Raw genomic sequence first — 23689 nt, 5'->3', positions numbered from 1 at the left:
GCACTGCAGCAGAAGAGTCCAAAGCTCTTTAGGCCACTTTAAAGTTGTTGCAACACACTCAAAGACTGTAAAATATCTATCCACATCTTTCTCTCGGAAAACTGGAACACGCCGAATGTACTTGCTCACATTGGAATATGGTACCTGCTCTGACAAGAACTGCAGACTCCGTGGAACCGTGATTGGGACACTGATAAAATCATCCACAAAAAGTTCCATTACGCACGACAGTCAGCTTTAAACGGAAGAAAATTGAGAAATGAAAAACACTAGCAACTCCCACAATCAAAACCAGAAAAACACTCAGGAAGGCATCCACACACTTAACACTGCCAAAAACTCTCTGTTTTTATTATTCCAAATAATAAGCAACAGAATTATGCACTCGCAAACTCTGTGCAACCACAGTGTTACAGCCAAAGCAAAATAGCATGCACGGATTCAAAAATTCTGTCAGGGGCCTTTTATGTCAACCAAGAGTGATACAGTGAAACAAAGTAACAATTAATAACTGTTACAAAGTACCAACAACAACTATTGAAGCTGTTGCAGTTGTTATTGGCGTTGTTGTTGTTGTTGCTGTTGTTGCTGTTGTTAGGGAAAGGCTGTCAGTCAGATTGTTGTGTTCATCTTCTCTGTTGCCTGGGTGTTGGTCAGTCATTCATTTATTCAGGTTCCTGTGATAAAACTCAACGTTTGACCTCGGATCAGTGACAGTTATGAATTTATTCAGTTTCCTGTGATGTAACTCCGGATAACGTCTGACCTCGGATCAGTTTCAGTTCTGAATAAATTCAAACCTTTGAGAAGAAAAACATCAGTTTTTAAAAACAGTTTCACCCCTTTTACATGTTAACATCAGTGAATCTGATCTGCTTCACGTACAGACTTTTAATTTGAAAATCATTTATTCCTCAGCTGTGACGTTAAAATAAGATTTTAAAAAGCTGCTGCTTCATTTCACAAACAAACCAACATGGTGTTTTTATGTTTGTGTTTTTCAGATCCTCTGATCTCATCTGCATGAAAACATATTAATTCATAAAGAAAAACATTTTAATCTGAGTTTAAATGTTCTGAGTCAAAGTTCAGCTCCGACTGTTTGATTCTAAAAAATTCAACAGTTAAGGATGAAGGGTCATGTGACATAAATAAAAGCTCAGTTTTTAAATTACTAATTCAGGTTCGGGGTTAGGGTTAGGTTAGGTTCTATATATATATATATATATATATATTATATGTTTCAAAATATGATCAGCTGATTAATGATATTGGATTAAATATCTAAACACTGCCCTCTGCTGGTAGAAAAAATAAATTATTCTGTCATACAATAAATTCTACTGTTATATGATAATTTGCACAAAAAATTAATTAATTCTACATTTAAAAAGAAAAAATCTACTGTTATATGATAAACGCTGCTGTCAAAAAAAGTTTTTACTGTTTGAAATTAATTCTAGCCTATTAGTTAAAAAACTAAATTATTGTGTTAGATGATAAATTCAGAGTGGCTGTGGCTGTGGTGTAGAGTGGTCGTCGTCCTCCAACCAGAAGGTTGGCGGTTCGATCCTCAGTCTTCCCCATCTGCATGCCGAAGTGTCCTTGGGCAAGATACTGAACCCCTAAATGAGTAGATGTTTAATATACTAATTCTAAGTCGCTTTGGTTTTGTTAGCCAAAATGACATGTAATGTAAGTTCCACAGTTAAAAGATCAAGTTTGACATTCAAAATAAATTCCACTGATAAGAATACATTCTACTGTTAAAAATTGTAAATTATGAATTCTACAGTAGAAAATATTTCTAATGATTAAATAATATCTTGTTGAGTTAGTTATATTAAGTAACATCTTAATTTTAATTAATTTAAACGAAAACCTGGATTCATTTCTGTTCTGACGTCACATTTTAATGTTGTATACATGTTATTGTGAAGGTAAAACACACACACAGGTTGTTTGTCCGTTTCATGTTTCTGTTGATGAATTTAATGAATTTAAATGAGTTTTCTGCTTTAAAAGTCTGAACTGAAAACATCACAGCACACTGAAGAACTGAACCTGAACTGAACCTGAACCTGAACCAGAACCCGAACCTGAAGCTGAACCTGAACCTGAACCAGAACCTGAACCTGAACCTGAACCAGAACCAGAACTTGAACTAAAACCTGAACTAGAACCAGCCATGAACAGAGGTGAGATCAGTGATTCAATCTTTTTTCTAGAAACTGTTTCATGTTCAGTTTATTTATTATGATTTTATATTTGTTACATCAATATTTGATTGGGGGGCAGTGGCTGAGGGGTAGAGTGGTCGTCCTTTGACCAGAAGGTTGGCGGTTCAATCCCCAATCTTCATCATCATCATTAATATATTATATTTATGATATATATATATATTATGTCTGTCTCTCACCTGTCTGTCTCTGTCTCACCTGTCTGTGTCAGTCATCCTCCTGCTGTCAGTCATGTGTGTGGGCGTGTCCTCTCAGCCAATCACAGAGAACCAGCGTCTGTTCTCGATCGCAGTTGGTCGGGTTCAGTATCTTCACCTGGTTGCTAAGAAACTCTTCAGTGAATTCGTAAGTGTGTGTGTGTGTGCGTGTGTTTTGTATAATTGTATGTCTGTGTAGAAGAACTCTCTACAGTCGGAGGATCACAGTGTGTGTGTATGTTGTGTATAATTGTGTGTCTGTGTTGTGTAGGAGAACTCTCAGTTGGAGGATCAACATCCACTCAACAAAATCTTTTTACAAGATTTTTGTCATTCTGATTATTTCTTGAGTCCGATCGACAAACACGAGACACAACGCAGCTCAGTGAGTACTACACAGTGCGACACAGTACTGTACAGTAGTTCACAAAGTAATACACACAGTACTACACAGTACTAGATAATACTACACGAAGTAATACAGACAGTACTACACAGTACTAGATAATACTGCACAAAGTATTACACAGTACAGTAAATTGAATTGAATTGCGACACACATTAGAGTGAGTATCAGCCGCGGTTTGATTGATTGATGGTTAATTGATTACTCTGGTCCAGGTTCTGAAGCTGTTATCGATCTCTTATCGATTGATTGAGTCCTGGGAGTTTTCGAGTCGCTTCCTGGTCGCAGGTTTCGCTGAGAGGGCCCAGGTTACATCCAAACTGTCGGAGCTGAAGACGGGACTCATGAAGCTGATAGAGGTGAGAACACATCTACACTCTGGCCTGATCTGATGAATCAGAACAGATGTCTGACTGACCACCTCACCCATCAGGCCAATCAGGACGGAGCAGGTGGATTCTCTGAGAGCTCGGTGATCCAGCTCACGCCGTACGGAAACTACTACCAGAGCGTCGGAGTCGATGAGTCATTCAGACGAAACTACGAACTGTTCGCCTGCTTTAAGAAGGATATGCACAAGGTGGGGGTACTGAAAATGTAATGATGATGTAATGATGTAATCATGATGTAATAATGACGACATCTGTGTTTACAGGTGGAGACGTATCTGACCGTGGCCAAATGCCGACTCTCTCCAGAAGCTAACTGCACCCTGTAGCCCCGCCTCTCCACCGTGAAGCACCTCCCCGCAGATGACATCATATGCATTCTGTAGCCCCACCCCCATGGTTGCCGAGCTAACTAGCATAAATGTTAGCCTCTGTTGGTTCTGCATTCCAAACTGATGATGTCATTGTGATATTGTCATACTGTCAGCAAATAAATGGTTCATTCAGATTTTTCAGTTTCCTATTGGTCCTGAATTGGTCCTAGTCCCATTTCTGGTCTGAGGTCCCGGTCTGTCATCCAAGTCTGACCCTGGGCCTTGTCTGATCATAGTCACTGGTCCTGGGCCCTGTATTATGAAGCCGGATTTGTGGTTATCAGGATAACTTCAGGTTTAATTCAGGTTTAATTCAGGTTAACTTCAGAGTTTTCAGTCCTACGAAGCTCGTTCACTTGTTATCAGGGTAAATGACCATGGTAACTTATGCTGAACAACTAACCTGCTCCAAGTTAAGTTGGAGATAAGAGATCAAACCGTATAAAGCTCCACCCACTGAACAATCCCTTCCTTTGAACCATGACATCATGTTCTTAGAGGATCCGTGGAGCTGGTGTGGATTTGAGACCCACAAGATCCTTTGAGCTCCTCTGATGAGTTTCTGAAATATCTAGATTCTCCTCAGAGGATCCAAACAGAACCAACCTGACCTATAGGAGCAAAGTGCTCCCAGTACCACAGACTGCAGCTACTTCACTTGTTTCCTGTTCACTGTTGCTCACAGTCTTTCCTTTAGTTTCTATTGTTATTGTTTTCTACTTATTTTCATTTAGTATCTGACTTGTTTACAAACCTATTTCTACATGTTCGTATTGATATCAATATACAGAAGAAATAGAATCACAGTGTTGAAACACAATGATATATAATAGATAATAATATGAATAATAATGATATGAAAATCTGTCTACTTCCGTCTTTACAGTTTATTTGTGTGTGTTTTTCCTGCAGCTGAGCTTGAAGACTCCAGGGTTTCACCTGAAAGACTAAAACTGTCAGACACACAATGACAACACATGTAAATGACATGTGACTTTATATTCAGATCTACACTTGTTAATGAACAGTTTTACTATAAAAACAATCCCAGATGTTTGACCAGCTGTTCTTCCTGCATTTAGCAGCTGGAACTGTTTCTTTTATACTGGATGTTTGTTCTGCTCAGATTTTTATTATACAACAGTTTGATCCTCGGCTGTCATAAGCAGTAAACCCCGCCCCTTTCATGTGCACGAGCTCAGATCTCGATGAGAAAAACCTGGTTTGACTTAAGGAGTTAATAACCACACACAGTCTGCACTGTCTCTGAGGACACACACTGTGACTCTGAGGACACACACTGTGACTGAGGACACACACTGTGACTCTGAGGACACACAAAGTGACTGAGGACACACACTGTGACTCTGAGGACACACACTGTGACTCTGAGGACACACACTGTGACTCTGAGGACACACACTGTGACTCTGAGGACACACACTGACTGCATTGACTGAGTGCACAGTGTCAGCACTGACTCTATGGACACAGACTCATTCTGAGGATACACACTGACTGAGGACACACCCACACTGACTGAGGACACACACATACTGATTCTGAGGACACACACTGACTCTGAGGACACACACACACTGACTCTGAGGACACACTGTCTCACTGTCTCTGAGGACACACTGTGGTGGAAGCCTTTGACATCACTACTCAATAAAAAAACTAAAATATAAAACAGAAAAACCTATTTTCAGGAACCTGACTGAGTGATTTGGTGTTCTGGTGACAGGATGAGTCTGGAGAGATTGAGATGTACTGGGTGAGTTAGAGGCTGAGATCCACTGAACCAACCAGACATTGATTTAAACTTCCCTTATCTGTCCCTTTAAGGAGAGTGTGTAAATCTGGAAACTATTTGTCCCCCAAATAAATATGTATTTCACAGGAAGCTACTTAAAGGATCAAAGTATTAAAGTATGTGAGGTTCTCCTCGCTAACACTCCCAGTACATCAGTATCAGTAAGTGGAGCAGATGCAGTCTGTGGTACTGGGAGCACTTTACGGGTCAGGCTGGTTCTGTTGGGCTCCAGCAGCTGACGGAGGTTCATCATTCCCTCTGATCACAATCTAATTCCCTTCAGGCATAATTAGTTATATTATTATTAGTAGTAGTACTATGGTATTATTATTCATAAAGAAGGTCTTATTTATTATAAATACATTTCATTATTACTATTTGTTAAGGAGCTCCTGAACACCCATAAGATGATATGTTTTATCTATCTAAAGATACATATAGCATAATATTATTATTTATAAATAAAGCCTTTGTCATTGTATTATTTACTCATTAACAACACGAGACAGACCACCAGGGGGCGCAGCCTCTTCGGCTCTTTTCGTTGATGGTCGTTTTTCCTCCCCGGCCTTCAACCATCTTCGGCATTGTTCGGCTGAGTTCGGCCGCTAACGGTCGGTGTGTTCAAATGTTCGGCTGCAGCTCGTCCTGCAGACACCGTGAAGGAGGAGAAGAAAAGAACCGACGACAGGAAGCGACAGACGGAGTCTCCCGGCGGAATGACGGTGCTGCAGGAACCGGTCCAGGTAAAACTGCAGCTTCGGCCCGTTGTCATCAGCCCAGAGCCGAGGATTGATCCTCTCCGTCCCGGCCTCAGCGGCGGCTCCAGTCCGCGGTGTGAGAGCTTCCCCCGCCGCAGGCCTGAGGTCGGTGCCGGGGACACCGAGCGGGTGATCGGTGTAGAAACAACGAGGTCGGGTCCGTTCACACCTCAACAAGAAAGCTAGTTCGTTAGCTAATGTCAGTTTGATTACCGTCCACACCGGTCCCACCAGACTCCTTCTAAAAAACATCCAAAGTGAGGTTCGCTAAGGTGTCGCTTTAAAACGGAAGAGGGCAGAACGGCGGTTTGGACCCGGGCTGAGCTGCTCGGTGCCGCTCGTCACTTCGGCTCGGATCAAATCACTAAATGATCCTTAAACGAGAAGATAATTCAACCGTAAGTTCACATGCTGCTGTTGTTGTGCTGGCGCAGGTCAACACGCGTCATTAGCGCTAAGTTACTAAAGTTTGCGATGCAGCGTAACGACTTCGTGTTTGCCGAGTTGATTATGAGTCGATATCGATTGTTTATTGGTCTGATAATAACTTATTGTTTCTCTGATAAGACGTAGACAACGAAACCGATACATTTCTAATGGAGTCTTGTATCAGTAACATTGCTAAGGCTAACATGCTAACAGTGGAGTTGTGTTAGCCGGCTAACTGTGTGTGTGGGGCTCAGCTGAGCGGCTGTTGAGTTCACTAGTGAACACAAACAGCTTGTTGACTTTTATTTTAAAGTTCCAGTCGCCACAGACAGGTTAAAGTTAACCAACAGCTAGTTAGCTTCTTGTTGCTAACGATAGCGAACGTCTGCCAGCTGCCGGTTAACGTGATCATTAGCCATCAGCTGATTGGCTGCCACGTTAACCAGAGTGAACCAGATGGTTAGTTTTCGTCGCTGCTATGGTTGTGACGTCATGACTAGAAATAGCGTCAACACACTGAAGTAAACAGTGTGATTCAGTGACGTCATTCACCAGATTATCTAAACATAAACTTTAAACACTGTAGAGTAACCAGGCTGATCACTGACCAGCTGTTAACTCAGGTTCAACCTCAGGTTTAAGTAATCTGGTAAACACCATGGTAACTGACACTGCTCCTCTAACATGAGAGCATCAGTCAGGACTAGTTACTATCGATACCGCTGCCATAAAATTTCACGATTCTCGAAACCACGGTGAAAATCAAAACCATAAATCCCAAGTTCTTCACCATGCACTCCTTTTATTATAATATTTTAACATATAAAAAAGAGTGAAATGTTGAAAAATTATGAGATTTCAGTTGTCAGGTATAATGATTGCAAGAAAACTGAAGATGACGCAACGTACTAACACACAAACACACACCTATGTACTTGAGTGCAAGGCACACAAGCTGACAATCACATTTATTTAGTTATATGGATGGTGTCGTGTCATGAATCGTATCGTTCTGGTCACTTTAACCCTGATTTCCTGGCTGTGCGTGTCACGTCTTCTAATAACTTCTGATTAGTGTTTATTGTTCACGTGTAAAGTGAGCGCAGGTCAGCGGGGATGGGAGGACATGCGGCAGGGTACAAGGCTACAAGACATCTAATGTGCGTCTGCCCTGATCTTGGTGCAGCAGCGGCGAGCACCTGACGTTTTTAGAATTTTGGCAGAGACTTAATACAGAAATATTTGTTCTCCTGACATCCCGAGTCAAGACTAGTTAATGATGGTTAATGTGTCTCTGTTCAGGCTGCTGTGTGGCAGGCTTTGAACCACTACGCCTACCTGGATGCTGTTTTCCTTGCGGAGAGACTTTACGCTGAAGGTAACGTCTGTCTGTCTGTCTGTCTGCCTTTCTGTCTGTCAGTCTACCTGTTGACCTGTGTGTCTCTCCACCTGTCTGTCTGCCAGTGAGGTCAGAGGAGGCCCTCTACCTGTTGGCAACATGTTATTACCGCTCGGGGAAACCCTACAAGGCGTACCGGTTGCTGAAGGCACACAGCTGCTCCACACCGCAGGTTCGATTCCTTTTGGCAAAATGCTGCGTGGAACTGAGCAAGTAAGAACGCACACACACAAACACACACACAGTGACACAGACACATAAGCTGCTATCAGATATGTACTGAACTCTGGAGGTCCTCTGCAGTTTCTCTGGAGGACATGTATTTGTGAACGCAAATGTCCGAGTGAGAGCCTTCAGATTTTCTTTGGACTTTCTCTGTCTGACCCCCTGGTATAAACACTGTAGAAGTTGATGTGTGAACACAGCCGGAGATCCAGGATTCACTGCGTGGGAGTGAGCGGGGGTTGATGACAAACACGTGACAAATGCTAAAAAAGAAATGCATATATGAGGATGAGAAAGTGGTGAATGTGGAAGACAGAGAAAGACATACGAAGGTGTTAAGAGAGTTTGTGGTGATAAGAGAATCTCCTGCTGCTTCATGTGTGAAATACAAACTGTGGAGAAAGTCCGGACCCAGTTCTCCAGAGTTCCTCCAGAGGTCATGTCTGAAAACGGCTACACTCACACACAGTGACATGTCACATGGTGAATAAAACCAATTGAGTCTATCGGTGAATTTATTACAGAACTAAGACATGTCATTAGCAACATCTACATGGAATTTGAAATCACCTACTTTAATGACTTTATCTATGCTAAGTACTTGCTCAGATAAAAAGTCAGACACAGTTTCTATAGGTTATTGTGAGGGTGACTGCTCTAATAGATGTGCAGACTGAAGCTCTGCCTCCTGGTCTCAACTTAGGTCTGTCATTGGTCTAATAGGCTCTGTCAAATCTCTAGATGTGAGAGCCGCTCCATTCAAAGTGGAATGAATTCCATCTATCCTAATATGACCAGGCTCATAGAAAACAATGTTTGTTATTGGCGAAAAGTTCTGAGTCCTACTGTGAAAATTAACCTCATCAGATAATTTACCATCATGTTAAAGTTGTGAAGGGCGTGGTCGTTTCATCTTAATTACAGTCCCACCATCTGGTCAAATAGTTCTGACACAAAAGGTCCCACCTTATGACTACGGCCACCTGTCTCTCTACCCGTCTGTCTCTCAGGCTCGCTGAAGGTGAGCAGGTTTTGATCGGTGGCGTGCTGAACAAACAGAAGAGTCAAGATGACATCATCACAGAATTTGGAGACTCCGCCTCCTTCACGCTATCGTTGCTGGGACATATTTACTGGTAAACTAACCTGTTAACATCCTTTAACTGGTTAATGATGTCAGACCTGTTGACCGCTGACCTCTCTCTCTCTCTCTCTCTGACCTGTCACTCTCTATGAGCAGTAAGACAGATCGTGTTGCCAAAGGTGCAGAGTGTTTCCAGAGAAGTTCAACTCTTAATCCGTTCCTCTGGTCGCCTTTCCAGAACCTCTGTCACCTAGGTAACTCACTCACACACTCGCACCCACACAATCCACCTCTACTGTTGATAATATGCTTACATATTACACTTAAGAAGGCTGGTTTTAATAAAATTCACATTTACTTAAAGTAAAGTTGTTGGGTTTTTTAAATTATTTTAGATGGTAACATGTATTTGCATAATTATGAAGCCCCTTTGGTGACATTTGGGGGAAAAAATATTGCGTGACAACGATATACTAACGCGTGGTAACAACTTAGGCCCTGTCCCAAATTCTCCACTTAGCCCTCCCCCTTCATTTTGTGCGTGGCTGTAAAGGGGTAGTGTTGTTCCATTTCTCTATGTGATGTAGGGGTAGTGGCCATCTAGCCCTTCAAACACCCCTTCAACCATAGTGTATTTAGGACCCCCCTTAAAAATGAAAGGTAGGGCGGAGACTCTCGGATGCTTTACAAACGGACGAAGCGAGTCAAGATGGCGACCACTGTGGGTAAAATCCTCACAGATGTAAGTATAAAAGTAACCATGAAAAATTGTTTAAATCCATCGGAATATCTTAGTTTAATTTTTTAGGGAATCGCTGTGACAAGCGTTTTCCGAAAATCACAATTCACGCCGTCAAAGTAAACATATTAGTCTGAGTGAGAGTAACGAGTAACCTTTGTTACTTCCGTATATGAAGTTTGAGAAAAACTACCAGCTAAGGGAACTTCATATCTAGGGTAAGGGCCAAGGGAGAGGGACTGGGCATTAATAAGTCGTGGCCACGAGATATGAGGCTGTTCTTACAATCCAGACCTGGCGAACTGAACTAAAGAAGCCTCTTGAGGGATGAAAATGATGGGGCCTATTTAATGAGGTTCACACTGTGGTGGAAATGTTTGACATTACTAGTTGTATGGACCTATATAACTCCTCAATTCATTTGTCATTGCTGCTCCCTTTATTTATAATAATAAGGTCTTGACCTTCTTTGTAAAATGCTTTGAGATAATGTATATTATGATTTGCGCTATACATACATGCATATAAATTAAATTCAATTGAAATTATTTCTATCAGCTAACATTTTCTTATGTATAAATACTTTAAACATTGACACACCTTTCCATTATGTTAAAAGCAGTTTATTTTAATCCGTGTTGTAAATATTGTAATTTTAGAGAATGTAATCTATATTAATATTTTCCACATTAATGATGTATGATGCCTATTTGACCCACCCGAACCCAACCGCTATTGATTGTTTTCAGGAGAGAAACCAGATCCAGATCAGGTCTTCAGGTTGTCCTCACTACAGATCTCTTCTATAGCCCCACCCCCTCCATCTGTTAGTCCCGCCCAGAACCCGTCCCACCGCCTAGACACCGCCCTAATGGAGACGCCACAGGACACACTGGTACACAATACAAACACACCTCAGTATTTATGTAATCAGATTACTGTGGACTAGTATACACATTACAATTGCAGTATGGTAATCAGATTAAATAATCTGTAAGTAATAAGATTATGATTTAGGACCTTTTTTAAGATGTTTATTTTGTGAATTTGATTCAGTCTCAGCAGAAATTCCTGCTTTAATAAAGACAGGTAATGTCATGTATGTTACATTCATGAGGATCACATGACCATGAAATATGACTTGTATTAATACCTAATATCCCATGTTTTTTCAGGAGTTGAATCGTTTGAACCTAGAATCTTCTAATGGAAAGCTGACATCTGATATGTCAGTTTCTTACATTGACTCCTCCCTTATCTCCCCGGAAACTGGCTCCCTACTGGGTAACACTGTTTCTATGGCATCAGCTGGCTCCTTATTGGCTAAACAGAACAAACCCAAGAGTGGGAGGAGTTTACTGGGGGGACCTGCTGCACTCAGCCCGCTGACGCCCAGGTGAGTGATGCACCTGCACAGAGGTGTTCACACCTCCATCATGCATTAACCATATGTAACTGTAACTGTGTGTGTGTGTGTGTGTGTGTGTGTGTGTGTGTGTGTGTGTGTGTGTGTGTGTGTGTGTGTGTGTGTGTGTGTGTGTGTGTGTGTGTGTGTGTGTGTGTGTGTGTGTGTGTGTGTGTGTGTGTGTGATAGTTTTGGAATCCTTCCCCTGGATCCCAGCCCAGGAGACCCCACATATCTACAAAACTATTCAGCTACCATGGAAACACAAACTACAGGTCCCAACAAGAAGGTACGAACACATCATGTAACGTAACATGCTACGTATAACAGCCACAGGTGTTCACCGGTTCATGTGTGGAGGCCACTCCCCTCACCAACGTCACATCAGTCATGTGTTTGAACAGGAAACACTCTGAACCTCCACGATAAACGTTTTGTGGGTTGTTCTTTTCCTGTCATTTACTGTATGAAGATTAATGTCATGTGACAATAGAAAAGGGTCAATGTCTTAACGACAACACATGTGACATTTGTACAACTTTTGATGTGTTTTATTCCACGTGGAGATAAGTAAACATGTAACAGATGAGGAGAGGCCAACACCCGAACATCTGGAGGCCAATGCCCAGAGACACGTGTGTTCACCTGTCTGTCTCTGTTGACACGTCTTTCTCTCTCTCTCAGTCTGTCTCCCGGATCAGTCAGTCAAAGTCTGTCTTCAGTCAGAGTGGCAACAGCAGAGACGTTCTTCCCATTCCCTTCAACCAATCCCAGACCTCCGCACCACACACCAGGTAACTATTATGACGAATCACAGAGCTTTCCCCCCCTCTGCTCCAATCAGAAAACGACAAGATAGACAGGCAGGCAAAGAGACCAACAGGTGATATTCATTAAGGTGTCTTTGAAGACACATCTGTCTCTGTGTTGTCTGTATGTCATTAACTCTTCAGGTGCTCAGTCCCAGTATGTCTGACGACCTGTCTGTCTGTCAGTGGCTCTCCTCAGGTGCTCAGTCCCAGTATGTCTGGTCCTCCAAATGTTCAACCCAGGAGAAGCTCAAGACTCTTCACCAGTGCCAGCTCCACTGCCAAGGTACCAAACTACACCACTGGGTGGGGCAACACTATTTATGTAGTACTTTTACTGCCATTCTAACACTGTTTGTTTCTCTACAGGAGAACAGTAAGAAGTTAAAGATGAAGTTTCCAACAAAAATTCCAAACAGAAAAACTAAATGTAAATCAACCAAGACGTCAAACAGCAGCAACCTGAACGAGAGTCTGGACATCCTGAGACTGGATCCTGGTCTGAGTCTACCTGACACCAAGATCCAGCACCAAAGAGCTGCTGCAGGTAACATACACACACGTAGGGGTGGGCAGTGTGTGTGTGTGTGTGTGTGTGTGTGTGTGGGGGGGGCCCTTCAAGTTCTGGGACTCTCATACAGAAGCACAATTGTTTATCTAATCAAATGTAGAGCTGCACCTATCAATGACTCTAAAAAATATTTTGTATTACTCTATTAATATAATGAATTTATCATTTATATTTATTTATTTATTAATCTTCTCTTAAATAGAAACAAATCTGACAGAAAACAAAGTATGCACTGCAAGGCATTATTCCACAAAAAAAATAGCCGGTCTGAACTGCGAATCAGCCTTTTACCCATATCTCTCCAAAATATAATTTGTGGAAGAGCTTGTTCCATTCAAGTAAAAGGAATATATCAATCTACATTATGCTGTGCAACAACAAAATAAATGAAAACCCCAAAAAATGTCACTAACTTTCTGGAGGAATATCAAAACAGTGTGTAAATTCAAGTTTAGCAGTCTATTAAAAAATAATCTTGAAGTAGCCTAGAAGTTTTATCAATGTCTGTATAAGTCAAAAACTTACAAACTAACAAATAAAATAGAGTACAATTCAATAATATTTCAACAGTGGTTATTCATTTTCACACTGAACTGGAGGGTACTCTAATAATATAATAATAAAATAGATGTTCTTTTCTCATTTCAAGTAAAATAATGTTTGCATTTAAAAACTAAATAAAGACCTTAATGTTAGGGTTAGCCCTAACCCAAATTAAATAAATGTAGTTTGAGTATCCCCTTTCCTTTTTCTTAATATATAACTACATTACACATATAAACAATCTCAACAAATAATAACAACTAAACAGCTTTAACTTTTCTCTTTGTTCCAACTTTCTCTTGTTCAAAGAAGTAAACTGTACCGGTTCATCAAAATCTAACAACAGGCGGCGGTGCGGCCACTTCTTTCTGTTATTAACTAACCCCAACCCTTGCAATTCTCTATGCAGGATGCATATGCATCACAGCTGATGACCTTAGTGACCCCTGCTGTCTCACCTGTAGAACTTAACCTCCATCTTCAGGGTAAATCTGGCCCTGAACTAAAGCCCGAGCCTGGTTTCTGGTCTGAACGTCTACAGTCTGAACAGGAAGTTGTTAATGATGTTTGTCGTCTGTGCTGCACTCAGACAGCGTCATGGCGTTGCTACGGGAACTGGGGCGCGGTTACCAGGCGCTGTGCTCCTACAACTGCAAAGAAGCCATCAACATCCTGACGTCCCTCCCCCCCCAGCACTACAACACCGGCTGGGTCCTCACCCACATCGGCAGGGCTTACTTTGAGCTGGCTGAGTACACACAGGTAACATGTCACCTGACAAACGCACACAGGTAACATGTCACCTGACACGCACACAGGTAACAGGTTGTCATGGCGTTGTGTGTCCGCAGGCGGAGCGTGTGTTTAGCGAGGTTCGCAGGATCGAGTCGTTCAGAGTCGAGGGGATGGAGATTTATTCAACGACTCTGTGGCACCTGCAGAAAGACGTTGCTCTGTCTGCGCTTTCCAAAGACCTGACGGACATGGACAAGAACTGTCCTGAGGTCAGAGGTCCCCTGTTTCTGTGGTTCCTGTCTGTCTGATCACCTGTCTGTCTCTCTGGTTCCTATCTGCTTGATCACCTGTCTGTCTCTGTGGTTCTTCTGGTCTCCTGTCTGTCTGCAGGCCTGGTGTGTTGCAGGAAACTGCTTCAGCCTGCAGCGGGAACATGACATCGCCATAAAGTTCTTCCAGAGAGCGATCCAGGTGAGTTTCTGTTATAATAGTTACCATGGTTAGCGAGGTCAGGGGCTGACTCTTTGTTGTGTGAGAGAGCGGGAGACAGGTGATCGCATGCCTTTCACTCTCAGATCACCCGTGTCTACCTTTTAAACCTTTCTTTTTCTGTACCTGTCTGTGTCTCAGGTTGACCCAGGCTTTGCGTATGCTTACACTCTGTTGGGTCATGAGTTTGTTTTGACCGAGGAGTTGGACCGAGCACTCGCCTGCTTCCGAAATGCCATCAGAGTCAACAACCGACACTACAACGCATGGTACAGTAGCCGTGGTAACGGTCAGGGATCAAACGAGTTTGAATAGTCTGTTTTAGAGTCGGTGTGACAGTTTGTGTGTCTTTGTGTGTGTAGGTACGGTCTCGGGATGATTTACTACAAACAGGAGAAGTTCAATTTGGCAGAAATCCATTTCAAGAAAGCTTTGAGCATCAACCCTCAGAGCTCCGTGCTGCTCTGCCACATCGGAGTTGTACGTTAGCATTGTTACCCTCTGCCATTGATAACACCTGCTCTGTTAGCATGTTTAGCATCCTCCAGTCAGAACAATGACTGTGTGTGTTTGTGTGTAGGTGCAGCATGCGTTGAAGAAGTCTGATGCAGCTTTAGAAACTCTGAATCGAGCGATCGGGATTGATCCCAAAAACCCGCTCTGCAAATTCCACAGAGCATCGATATTGTTCGCCAACGACAAGTACAAGGTAATCAATACGATCTGACCTGTCTGTCGATCTGACCTGTCTCTCGACCTGTGTGTCTCTCTGACCTGTCTGTCTCTCTCTGCAGGCGGCTCTTCAGGAGTTGGAGGAGTTGAAGCAGATTGTTCCTAAAGAGTCTCTGGTTTACTTTCTCATAGGAAAGGTAACAAACAGCTGCTCTTTTCCGACCTGTGACCTAGACGACTGAATGTTTTAACTGTTCCAGTCGTTTCACATTTTCTCATGTTCACTTGAGTTTTAAAATACACAACAACCATTGATTACATACACAATACTACTCACCTGTCTGTCTCTAAGCTGTCTGTCTCTCAGGTGTATAAGAAGCTGGGACACACTCACCTGTCTGTCTCTAACTTGTCTGTCTCTCAGGTGTATAAGAAGCTGGGACACACCCACCTGGCTCTCATGAACTTCAGCTGGGCGATGGATCTGGATCCTAAAGGAGCAAATAACCAGATCAAAGAAGCCATTGATAAAAGATACCTGCCCGAGGACGAAGGTGATAACAATGATTACTGATCGATTTATTCATTCAGTTTATTCTTGGTACTACAACTGAATAATCATCCCTCTCAACCTGTCTGTTGCTCTGTACCTGTCTCACCTGTTAGCAGCGGAGGTGGACGACAGTCAGGACAGCAGCATCATGACGGACGCTGACGACACGCAGCTCCACACGGCTGAGAGTGATGATGTCCTTTAGCCACGCCCCCTCATGTGAACACGCCTCCTGCTAGAGCCAAGCCCTGTCCCCTTCTCCGATTGGCTGGAGGACTGCTGTTGCTAGGCGACATTCTGACAGGCAGTTCTTCTGTTTAGCTCCACCCCCTGTGCTGCCCCTGCCCTTGATTGGCTGAGACAGACTGCTGCGTCCTTGAAGCCCCGCCCTCTTCCTCATGTGTCATCAACTGGTTCTGTGACATCACAGCTGTTTTTTATGTTCTTTTTATCATTATGAAAATAAATCAATAAAAACATGTAAACCCCGCCCATGTCTATTTCCTGTTTACCAGCAGCTCTGCTCTCAAAATTCAGTTCTGATGAACTTCTTTTCTTGTGGACAAACAGACCCTGTACAGGTGGATGACTTCCTGTTCAACTTCTTGTTGCAGCTTCACAGTAAAAGACTTAAACCTGTAGTCTGTTGTGTAAACAGCTCACTCCCCATAGAGGCGATCAAGCTGGTGTCACATGATTCAACTCTCCTGAACCTGAGATCCTGATCTCCTTTCCTAACCACTAATACATGAACTCATAGAATACGTCACGGGATGAAAGAAAGATGAAGGAGAAGCTGTTAGGAGTTAGAACCACAGAGCGGAGGAAATCTGCCTCCATCTGACATATTAATATTTAGTTGTGATGATGAAATTCTTCATGTTTGTTGGTGACAGAGAAGAAATCAGACGATCATGTGATGATTCACATCTGGATCATGAGAATAAAACAGCTGTTCTATTTTTTTTCTATTTAAGTGGTTGTGTCACTTTAATGTTGCTGCCGCAAAGAATTGTGGGACGGCAATTCAAACAGCACTTATTATGACAACTGCTGAAATACTTCAGGTGATTTCACTCAGGAATTCAAATGTACAATTCGAAGTGGCAGAGTCGACTCACACTCGCATGCTTTGCCAGACATTTAAAAATGTGGGTTGATCACAGTCCATTAACACAAAAATCTGCGGTGAAACTCTTTCTGGCTACTTCAGTTAATATTTTTAAACGAATAATGCTTCAAAAGTGTTTGTGTTGCGAGCACATAACTGCTCTGAAGTGTTCTTTGTTTACTCCAGCACGCGACAGGCCAGCGTTTCCTTTGTCTTTTCTCCGCATACTGCTCCGAAAATCCTCCAATATCAATCCACAGCACGTCTTTGACGAATGTAGTGGCAAAGACTCATGACGTTTTTTCACAGGGTTTTCCATTTAACCCCTATTTCAATGTCCTATTTCTTAGCCTTGTTTCCAAAAAGAGATCCAGAGACAGCGCTTTGTTCATTGTTGCTTAGAATTTATTGCAAAAATAAACACAATACGAAAATAAGATGCAGTTGTTTCAGTTTTTCACTGTGGCATTGCCGATGCCATTCACCAGCTGATGCTTTCACCTGATGCTTTCACCACTGTCAGAGGGAGGTGACATCAGAGACAGGGATTGGTTGAAGTTGTTTTTTGAGCTAACAGGCTAATCCAGGCTTGTTGTTTGTTGCTGGAGGAACCAGCACCACTTTTTTGTGTGTGTTTACCCTGGCGTGCCCAGGGGCATCAATGAAGATGATGAGCCTCTAACACGTGATACAAACACGAAGAAACAAAAACAAATCTCTCTGGTGAAAAAGTGGTGACACACATGTAGAAGACACAGACGAAGATGTGAAGAGAAATTTGTGGAAATGATGCAAGCGGCAGAATTCTGTACGAGATGAAGTTTATGAAGGAATTTGTGAGGGAGACCAAAAAGAAGAGAGTAACAGTAATCGATGGAACCATGGTGTGAACAAGAATGGTGGCGCTGTTGGGTGTGAGGTACGGGCGGAGGCAGTATGCAGTACTGATGTGAGCTTGGAAAGATATTGTGCTGTCAAGGATGACACCCAGACTCTCAACCTGAGGGGAGGGAGAAAGGTTTCTATTTCTATATTATCAATGGTGAAGGAAAAACTGTTAAGGTGGATTTGGTGCACTATGTAATAGAAACAACAATGGTAATAACAATAAGGAGAACTTTGGTTTTTATCACTGTTGACTTTGAGGAAGTTGCAGGAGAACCAGGATCTGATTTCTTGTAGAGAGGGAGGTAGGAGGGAGGATGGAGGTAGGTTTGGTGGAGAGGTAGAGCTGGGTGTCATCCGCATAGCAATGGAAATACATTTTAAATTTACGGAAGACATGGCCAAGAGGAAGTAAATCGATGATAAACAGAAGGGGCCCCAGGACAGAACCCTGGGGAATACCAGTAGTGACTGGACATGGCTGGGATTGGAACGATTTGAGTTAGATGAACTGAGTTCTACTAGAGAGAGTTGAAGTAAGATTTCATGATGCTGTAGTTTTTTATTGATTCAAACATTGAAACTAGAGTTAAAGTAAGTGAAGTGAAAAATATCAGATTTAAATATAAATATATAAATATGAAAGTATAAAAAATTAAAAAATAAATAGATCAATTAACAAATAGTTATTGATTGATCGTCAGTCATGTGAAACAGCTGCGGTGTTTCCGCAGTGCGGTCTTTAGGACCCTGAGAACATCTCTCCTCAGAGCCATCCAACCACAGGCGGCGCTGTCCTGAGTGACACACAGAGAAAAGCAAAATTAACCTGACGTCACAATAAAGTCAAACATTTAAAAAATCACTTGTGTATTGGAGTTCTGATGAGTTTATACAAACATATAGCATATATATGATATTTTTATAGTACAATGTTCTTCTAAAACTTCATGTTGAAGTTCAGCAGGAAGAGAAAGTTTTACCTGCTGCTGCAAAACATCTGTCACGTTACTGAAGTACGATGAGAAAACATCTGGAGCCGCGGCCACCATGGAAAGCTGGAGAGGAGGAAGATAGTAAGAATGAATGAATGAATGAATGAAAGAAAGAAAGAAAGAAAGAAAGAAAGAATCAATGAATGAATAAAGTGGGCCCAGCACAGAACCCTGGGGAACCTCTCATCATACTCACACAGCTTCCGTCACTCAGCAGTCGGTGCTGCAGAATCTGGAAGGTGTTGAATTTTTCTTCGTCCCACATGACTCCGCCCTCTCCGACAGGTGACTCATTGTGCTCGATAATTAGCTTTGTCCCCCGCAGTGACTCAAACACCACCCATAATGCCCTGCGGCACTGCAAGGAGACAATTCTATGTCAGCGTTCAGAAATTTTAAGATTTGAAAAACAGGTCAGAACATAAGAATCAAGCTCTGTGATTGGTTGAAAGGCTCAGGTGAGGTCAGAGGCTTACTTTAGAGAGACTGGCTGAGCCGGCAGGGAAGGCGGTGTCTGGAAATGAGATGTTGACGTTGTACTGCAGGCAGTGGAAAGGAAACGGTGCCCCCTACAGGAAAGGCAGGAAACAGTTCATAGCTGGCTAAAGGTGCTTGTCGAGATGTGGTTTTGAGTGCACAGTTGAAAGGTTGTGGTCTTACCAGGTCTCGGAGCTGGCGATGGGCTTCCTCCGCCACGTTTGCCTGCAGTGTGCAGGGCGGCATGGAAACCACCATCAGCTGGAAGCTGCTCAGCTGCAGGAAGACGAGAAGGACTGAAAAGGGCATCATCATTCTGGGTCTGATGGTTTTTGTTTGAAGTGAACTACACCTAGTCCTGTTCTTCAGCCGGTCTTGGTCCTGGTCTTCAGCGGGTCCTGGTCATGGTTAGAGAGCAAAAAGATTGGTTTGATTACCGGTCCAGTCAGCAAATCAGAGGACATATACTTGTGTGAGTCATCAGAATCAAGTAGAAGAGACTTGGACCATGTAAGTCTTGATCCACAACCCTTACGTTCACGGACAATGCTGCTCATACAGCAGATGATGGTATTTGTTATTGTTTGTAATGATGATGCTTCTACTGAAAAAGTTCCTATGGTTCGGTCAATTTGAACATTTTGATATGACCCAAAGAATAACAGGATCAATAAAGTTTCAGTTACGTCAGCGACAAGTCATCACAGAAACCTGTTGAAGAAAAGTGATGAATCAAAGTTTGTGTATCAAAGAAGCAGTGATTACACATTCCGATGTAGCTTATCAAAAAACCCCATCAGACGTCAATAAAAATTGATGAGAGACGTCAGTTTGAGACGTGAAAGCAAAAATAAACTCTGACCTTTGTCGCAGCAGCTGGAGGAACGTCAGACTTCAACAGGGGACAATGTTAGTAATTATCTGTTCGACTTTATTTAGCTGTTTTATATTTCTGACAAACACGTTTCCCGCTTAGAGGCGTCGAGCGTCACAGCGCGGCTGGAAACTCGGAGCCTGATGTTTGATTTGAGACGTGGCTCAAGTTTCCACCTCAAACTGAAATTTTATGGAAAGTGAGATGCGTGGCGGCGCATGGAGACGGTGAGTCATGTGACTGGTGACGGTTTCAGATCAGGACTCTGAGTTGTCAAGTTCTTCCACTCTGAGCTGTCACTGCATCAGAAACGAAACTTAAATCAGTCACATGATCTTTGGGTCTGTTCGTTGAGGCTGTAGACTGTTGGGTGTCACTCCGACCTCTGACCTCCGACACGGGGACGTCATTTTGACTTTAATCATGCTTCATCATCTCTTCTTCTTCATGTTGTTAAATGTGACAGTAACTGAACTGACCTGCAGGTGTCATTGTTTCTTTCTTGTGACCATGTTACTTCTAAAATCATCTAATTCTAAAAATGATCTTTGTTGATTTTGACCCAGTTATCACTGCTTTTGTTTATCTGAGGACCTGAAAGAAGACATGTTCAACTCTGTCCACAGACTGAAGACACACTGCCCCCCCCCCCCCCCCGCCCACTGACTGATACGGAGACAGGTAGACAGACACAGACATACAGAGAGAGACAGTGACAGACAGACAGTAAGAGACAGACAGTGAGAGACAGACACAGAGCGAGAGACATACAGAGAGAGAGAGAGAGAGAGAGAGAGAGGAAGACAGACAGATGTTATATTATAGTTACTAATATTTCCTGATTCAGTTTGAATCATCTCTAATTATTTCTGAAAACAAACTTACCTGTGGGGGCTCTGAAGGTTCTGAAGGTTCTGCAGGTCCTGGAGGTTCTGAAGGTCCTGGAGGTTCTGAAGGTCCTGGAGGTTCTGGGGGTTCTGGTCAGTGTTGATGTGGATCTCAGGTCGGTGGTTGTGATGAACCTCCTTTAAATAAAACTTCATCCTGCAGAAAATGAAACTCTGAAGAAAAATTCTACAAAATGTGGAAAACTTCATCCTGCAGAAAATGAAACTCTGAAGCAAGAATTCTACAAAATTTGGAAATTTTCTTTTTTAACACCCACCCCACACACACACACACACACACACACACACACAGTTTCATTCAGAGGTTCAATACGGGTCTATTAAGAGATTTTATAAGTGTTTTTTTGAAGTTTTATTAAAGTATTTATTAAAGGTTTATTGTGTTTATTAAGTTTTAGTAAGGTTTTTTCTCAAGTGTTTATTAAAGTGTTTAAAGGGTCGCTAAAGGGTGATGTAAAGGGATAGTTCACTGAAAAATGAAAGAGAGTTCTTTAAGGGTATATTTAAGTGTTTAATAATGGGTTATTTGGGTGTGTATTAAGGTTTTAGTAAGGGTTTCATTTTCGGGGGTAAGGGTTATTAAAGTGTTTATTTAAAATGATAAAACAGAAGGTGATGTGAAATTATAAAATCTAAACTTCAATGAGTTTATTGATTGTTTGATTGATTGATTGATTGTCTTTTTCCTTATTTGTGTGTTTGGCCACAGTCTAAATGTTTCTGTTCGATTTGTCACAGGAAAAGTTCAGTTTACGTTTCCAGAGAAGACGACAGGAAGTTCAGTTTACGTTTAGACAGAAAACAAAACACACGGGTCAAACAGGAAGTATACACACACATGTTTGTACTTATGTCTTAGTGAGGACACTCATTGACATAATGCATTCCCTAGCCCCCAAACCCTAACTATCACCACCAAAGGCCTAACTCTAACATGATTCTATCCTGATTCTAACCTGATTCTAACCTGTTTCTATCCTGATTCTAACCTGATTCTATCCTGATTCTAACCTGATTCTAACCTGATTCTAACATGATTCTATCCTGATTCTAACCTGATTCTAACCTGATTCTAACCTGTTTCTATCCTGATTCTAACCTGATTCTATCCTGATTCTAACCTGATTCTAACCTGATTCTAACCTGTTTCTATCCTGATTCTAACATGATTCTAACCTGATTCTATCCTGATTCTAACCTGATTCTAACCTGATTCTAACCTGTTTCTATCCTGATTCTATCCTGATTCTATCCTGATTCTAACCTGATTCTAACCTGATTCTAACCTGTTTCTATCCTGATTCTAACCTGATTCTAACCTGATTCTAACCTGATTCTAACCTGTTTCTATCCTGATTCTAACCTGATTCTAACCTGATTCTAACCTGTTTCTATCCTGATTCTAACCTGATTCTAACCTGATTCTATCCTGATTCTAACCTGATTCTAACCTGATTCTAACCTGTTTCTATCCTGATTCTATCCTGATTCTATCCTGATTCTAACCTGATTCTAACCTGATTCTAACCTGTTTCTATCCTGATTCTAACCTGATTCTAACCTGTTTCTATCCTGATTCTAACCTGATTCTAACCTGATTCTAACCTGTTTCTATCCTGATTCTAACCTGTTTCTATCCTGATTCTAACCTGTTTCTATCCTGATTCTAACCTGATTCTAACCTGATTCTAACCTGTTTCTATCCTGATTCTAACCTGATTCTAACCTGTTTCTATCCTGATTCTAACCTGATTCTAACCTGATTCTAACCTGTTTCTATCCTGATTCTATCCTGATTCTAACCTGATTCTATCCTGATTCTAACCTGATTCTAACCTGATTCTAACCTGTTTCTATCCTGATTCTAACCTGATTCTAACCTGATTCTAACCTGATTCTAACCTGATTCTATCCTGATTCTAACCTGATTCTAACCTGATTCTAACCTGATTCTAACCTGATTCTATCCTGATTCTAACCTGATTCTAACCTGATTCTAACCTGTTTCTATCCTGATTCTAACCTGATTCTAACCTGATTCTAACCTGTTTCTATCCTGATTCTAACCTGATTCTAACCTGATTCTATCCTGATTCTAACCTGATTCTATCTTGATTCTAACCTGATTCTAACCTGTTTCTATCCTGATTCTAACCTGATTCTAACCTGATTCTAACCTGATTCTATCCTGATTCTAACCTGATTCTATCCTGATTCTATCCTGATTCTATCCTGATTCTATCTTGATTCTAACCTGATTCTAACCTGTTTCTATCCTGATTCTAACCTGATTCTAACCTGATTCTAACCTGATTCTATCCTGATTCTATCCTGATTCTATCTTGATTCTAACCTGATTCTAACCTGATTCTAACCTGATTCTATCTTGATTCTAACCTGATTCTAACCTGTTTCTATCCTGATTCTAACCTGATTCTAACCTGATTCTATCCTGATTCTATCCTGATTCTAACCTGTTTCTATCCTGATTCTAACCTGATTCTAACCTGATTCTAACCTGTTTCTATCCTGATTCTAACCTGATTCTATCTTGATTCTAACCTGATTCTAACCTGTTTCTATCCTGATTCTAACCTGATTCT

At 41.8% G+C, this 23689-nt stretch overlaps 2 protein-coding genes across 6 annotated transcripts; both read left to right on the top strand.

Moving 5' to 3' along the window:
- The first annotated feature begins 2048 nt into the window (after window positions 1-2048).
- Window positions 2049-3738, top strand: gh1 (growth hormone 1). 2 transcript variants are annotated; one of them, XM_034592879.1, is made up of 7 exons: window positions 2049-2198; window positions 2452-2585; window positions 2709-2822; window positions 3059-3202; window positions 3277-3423; window positions 3499-3590; window positions 3624-3738. In XM_034592879.1, exons 1-6 carry the CDS (start codon window positions 2189-2191, stop codon window positions 3559-3561), a joined length of 612 nt encoding a protein of 203 aa, XP_034448770.1. In that variant the 5' UTR covers window positions 2049-2188; the 3' UTR covers window positions 3562-3590; window positions 3624-3738. The 2 variants fall into 2 exon arrangements, with proteins under 2 accessions (XP_034448770.1, XP_034448769.1); XM_034592878.1 differs by having other exon boundaries at window positions 3499-3738.
- Window positions 3739-5944: 2206 nt separating this feature from the next.
- On the top strand, window positions 5945-16326 carry cdc27 (cell division cycle 27). Of its 4 annotated transcripts, none has more exons than XM_034592857.1 (20): window positions 5945-6168; window positions 7915-7990; window positions 8077-8224; window positions 9247-9372; window positions 9477-9574; window positions 10809-10954; window positions 11235-11455; window positions 11654-11753; window positions 12149-12258; window positions 12460-12559; window positions 12643-12820; window positions 13977-14149; window positions 14239-14391; window positions 14513-14593; window positions 14753-14880; window positions 14974-15091; window positions 15192-15320; window positions 15406-15480; window positions 15708-15837; window positions 15953-16326. In XM_034592857.1, the coding sequence occupies exons 1-20, from the start codon at window positions 6142-6144 to the stop codon at window positions 16039-16041; spliced, it is 2406 nt and encodes an 801-aa protein (XP_034448748.1). In that variant the 5' UTR covers window positions 5945-6141; the 3' UTR covers window positions 16042-16326. The 4 variants fall into 4 exon arrangements, with proteins under 4 accessions (XP_034448748.1, XP_034448747.1, XP_034448746.1 ...); XM_034592856.1 differs by having other exon boundaries at window positions 15950-16326; XM_034592855.1 differs by having other exon boundaries at window positions 5993-6168; window positions 12418-12559.
- Window positions 16327-23689: the final 7363 nt, after the last annotated feature.

This window comes from Hippoglossus hippoglossus, chromosome 8, assembly GCF_009819705.1.
Source record: "Hippoglossus hippoglossus isolate fHipHip1 chromosome 8, fHipHip1.pri, whole genome shotgun sequence".
In the NCBI taxonomy this organism is placed as follows: Eukaryota; Metazoa; Chordata; class Actinopteri; order Pleuronectiformes; family Pleuronectidae; genus Hippoglossus; species Hippoglossus hippoglossus.
This window is presented reverse-complemented; position numbering and strand designations above follow the sequence as displayed.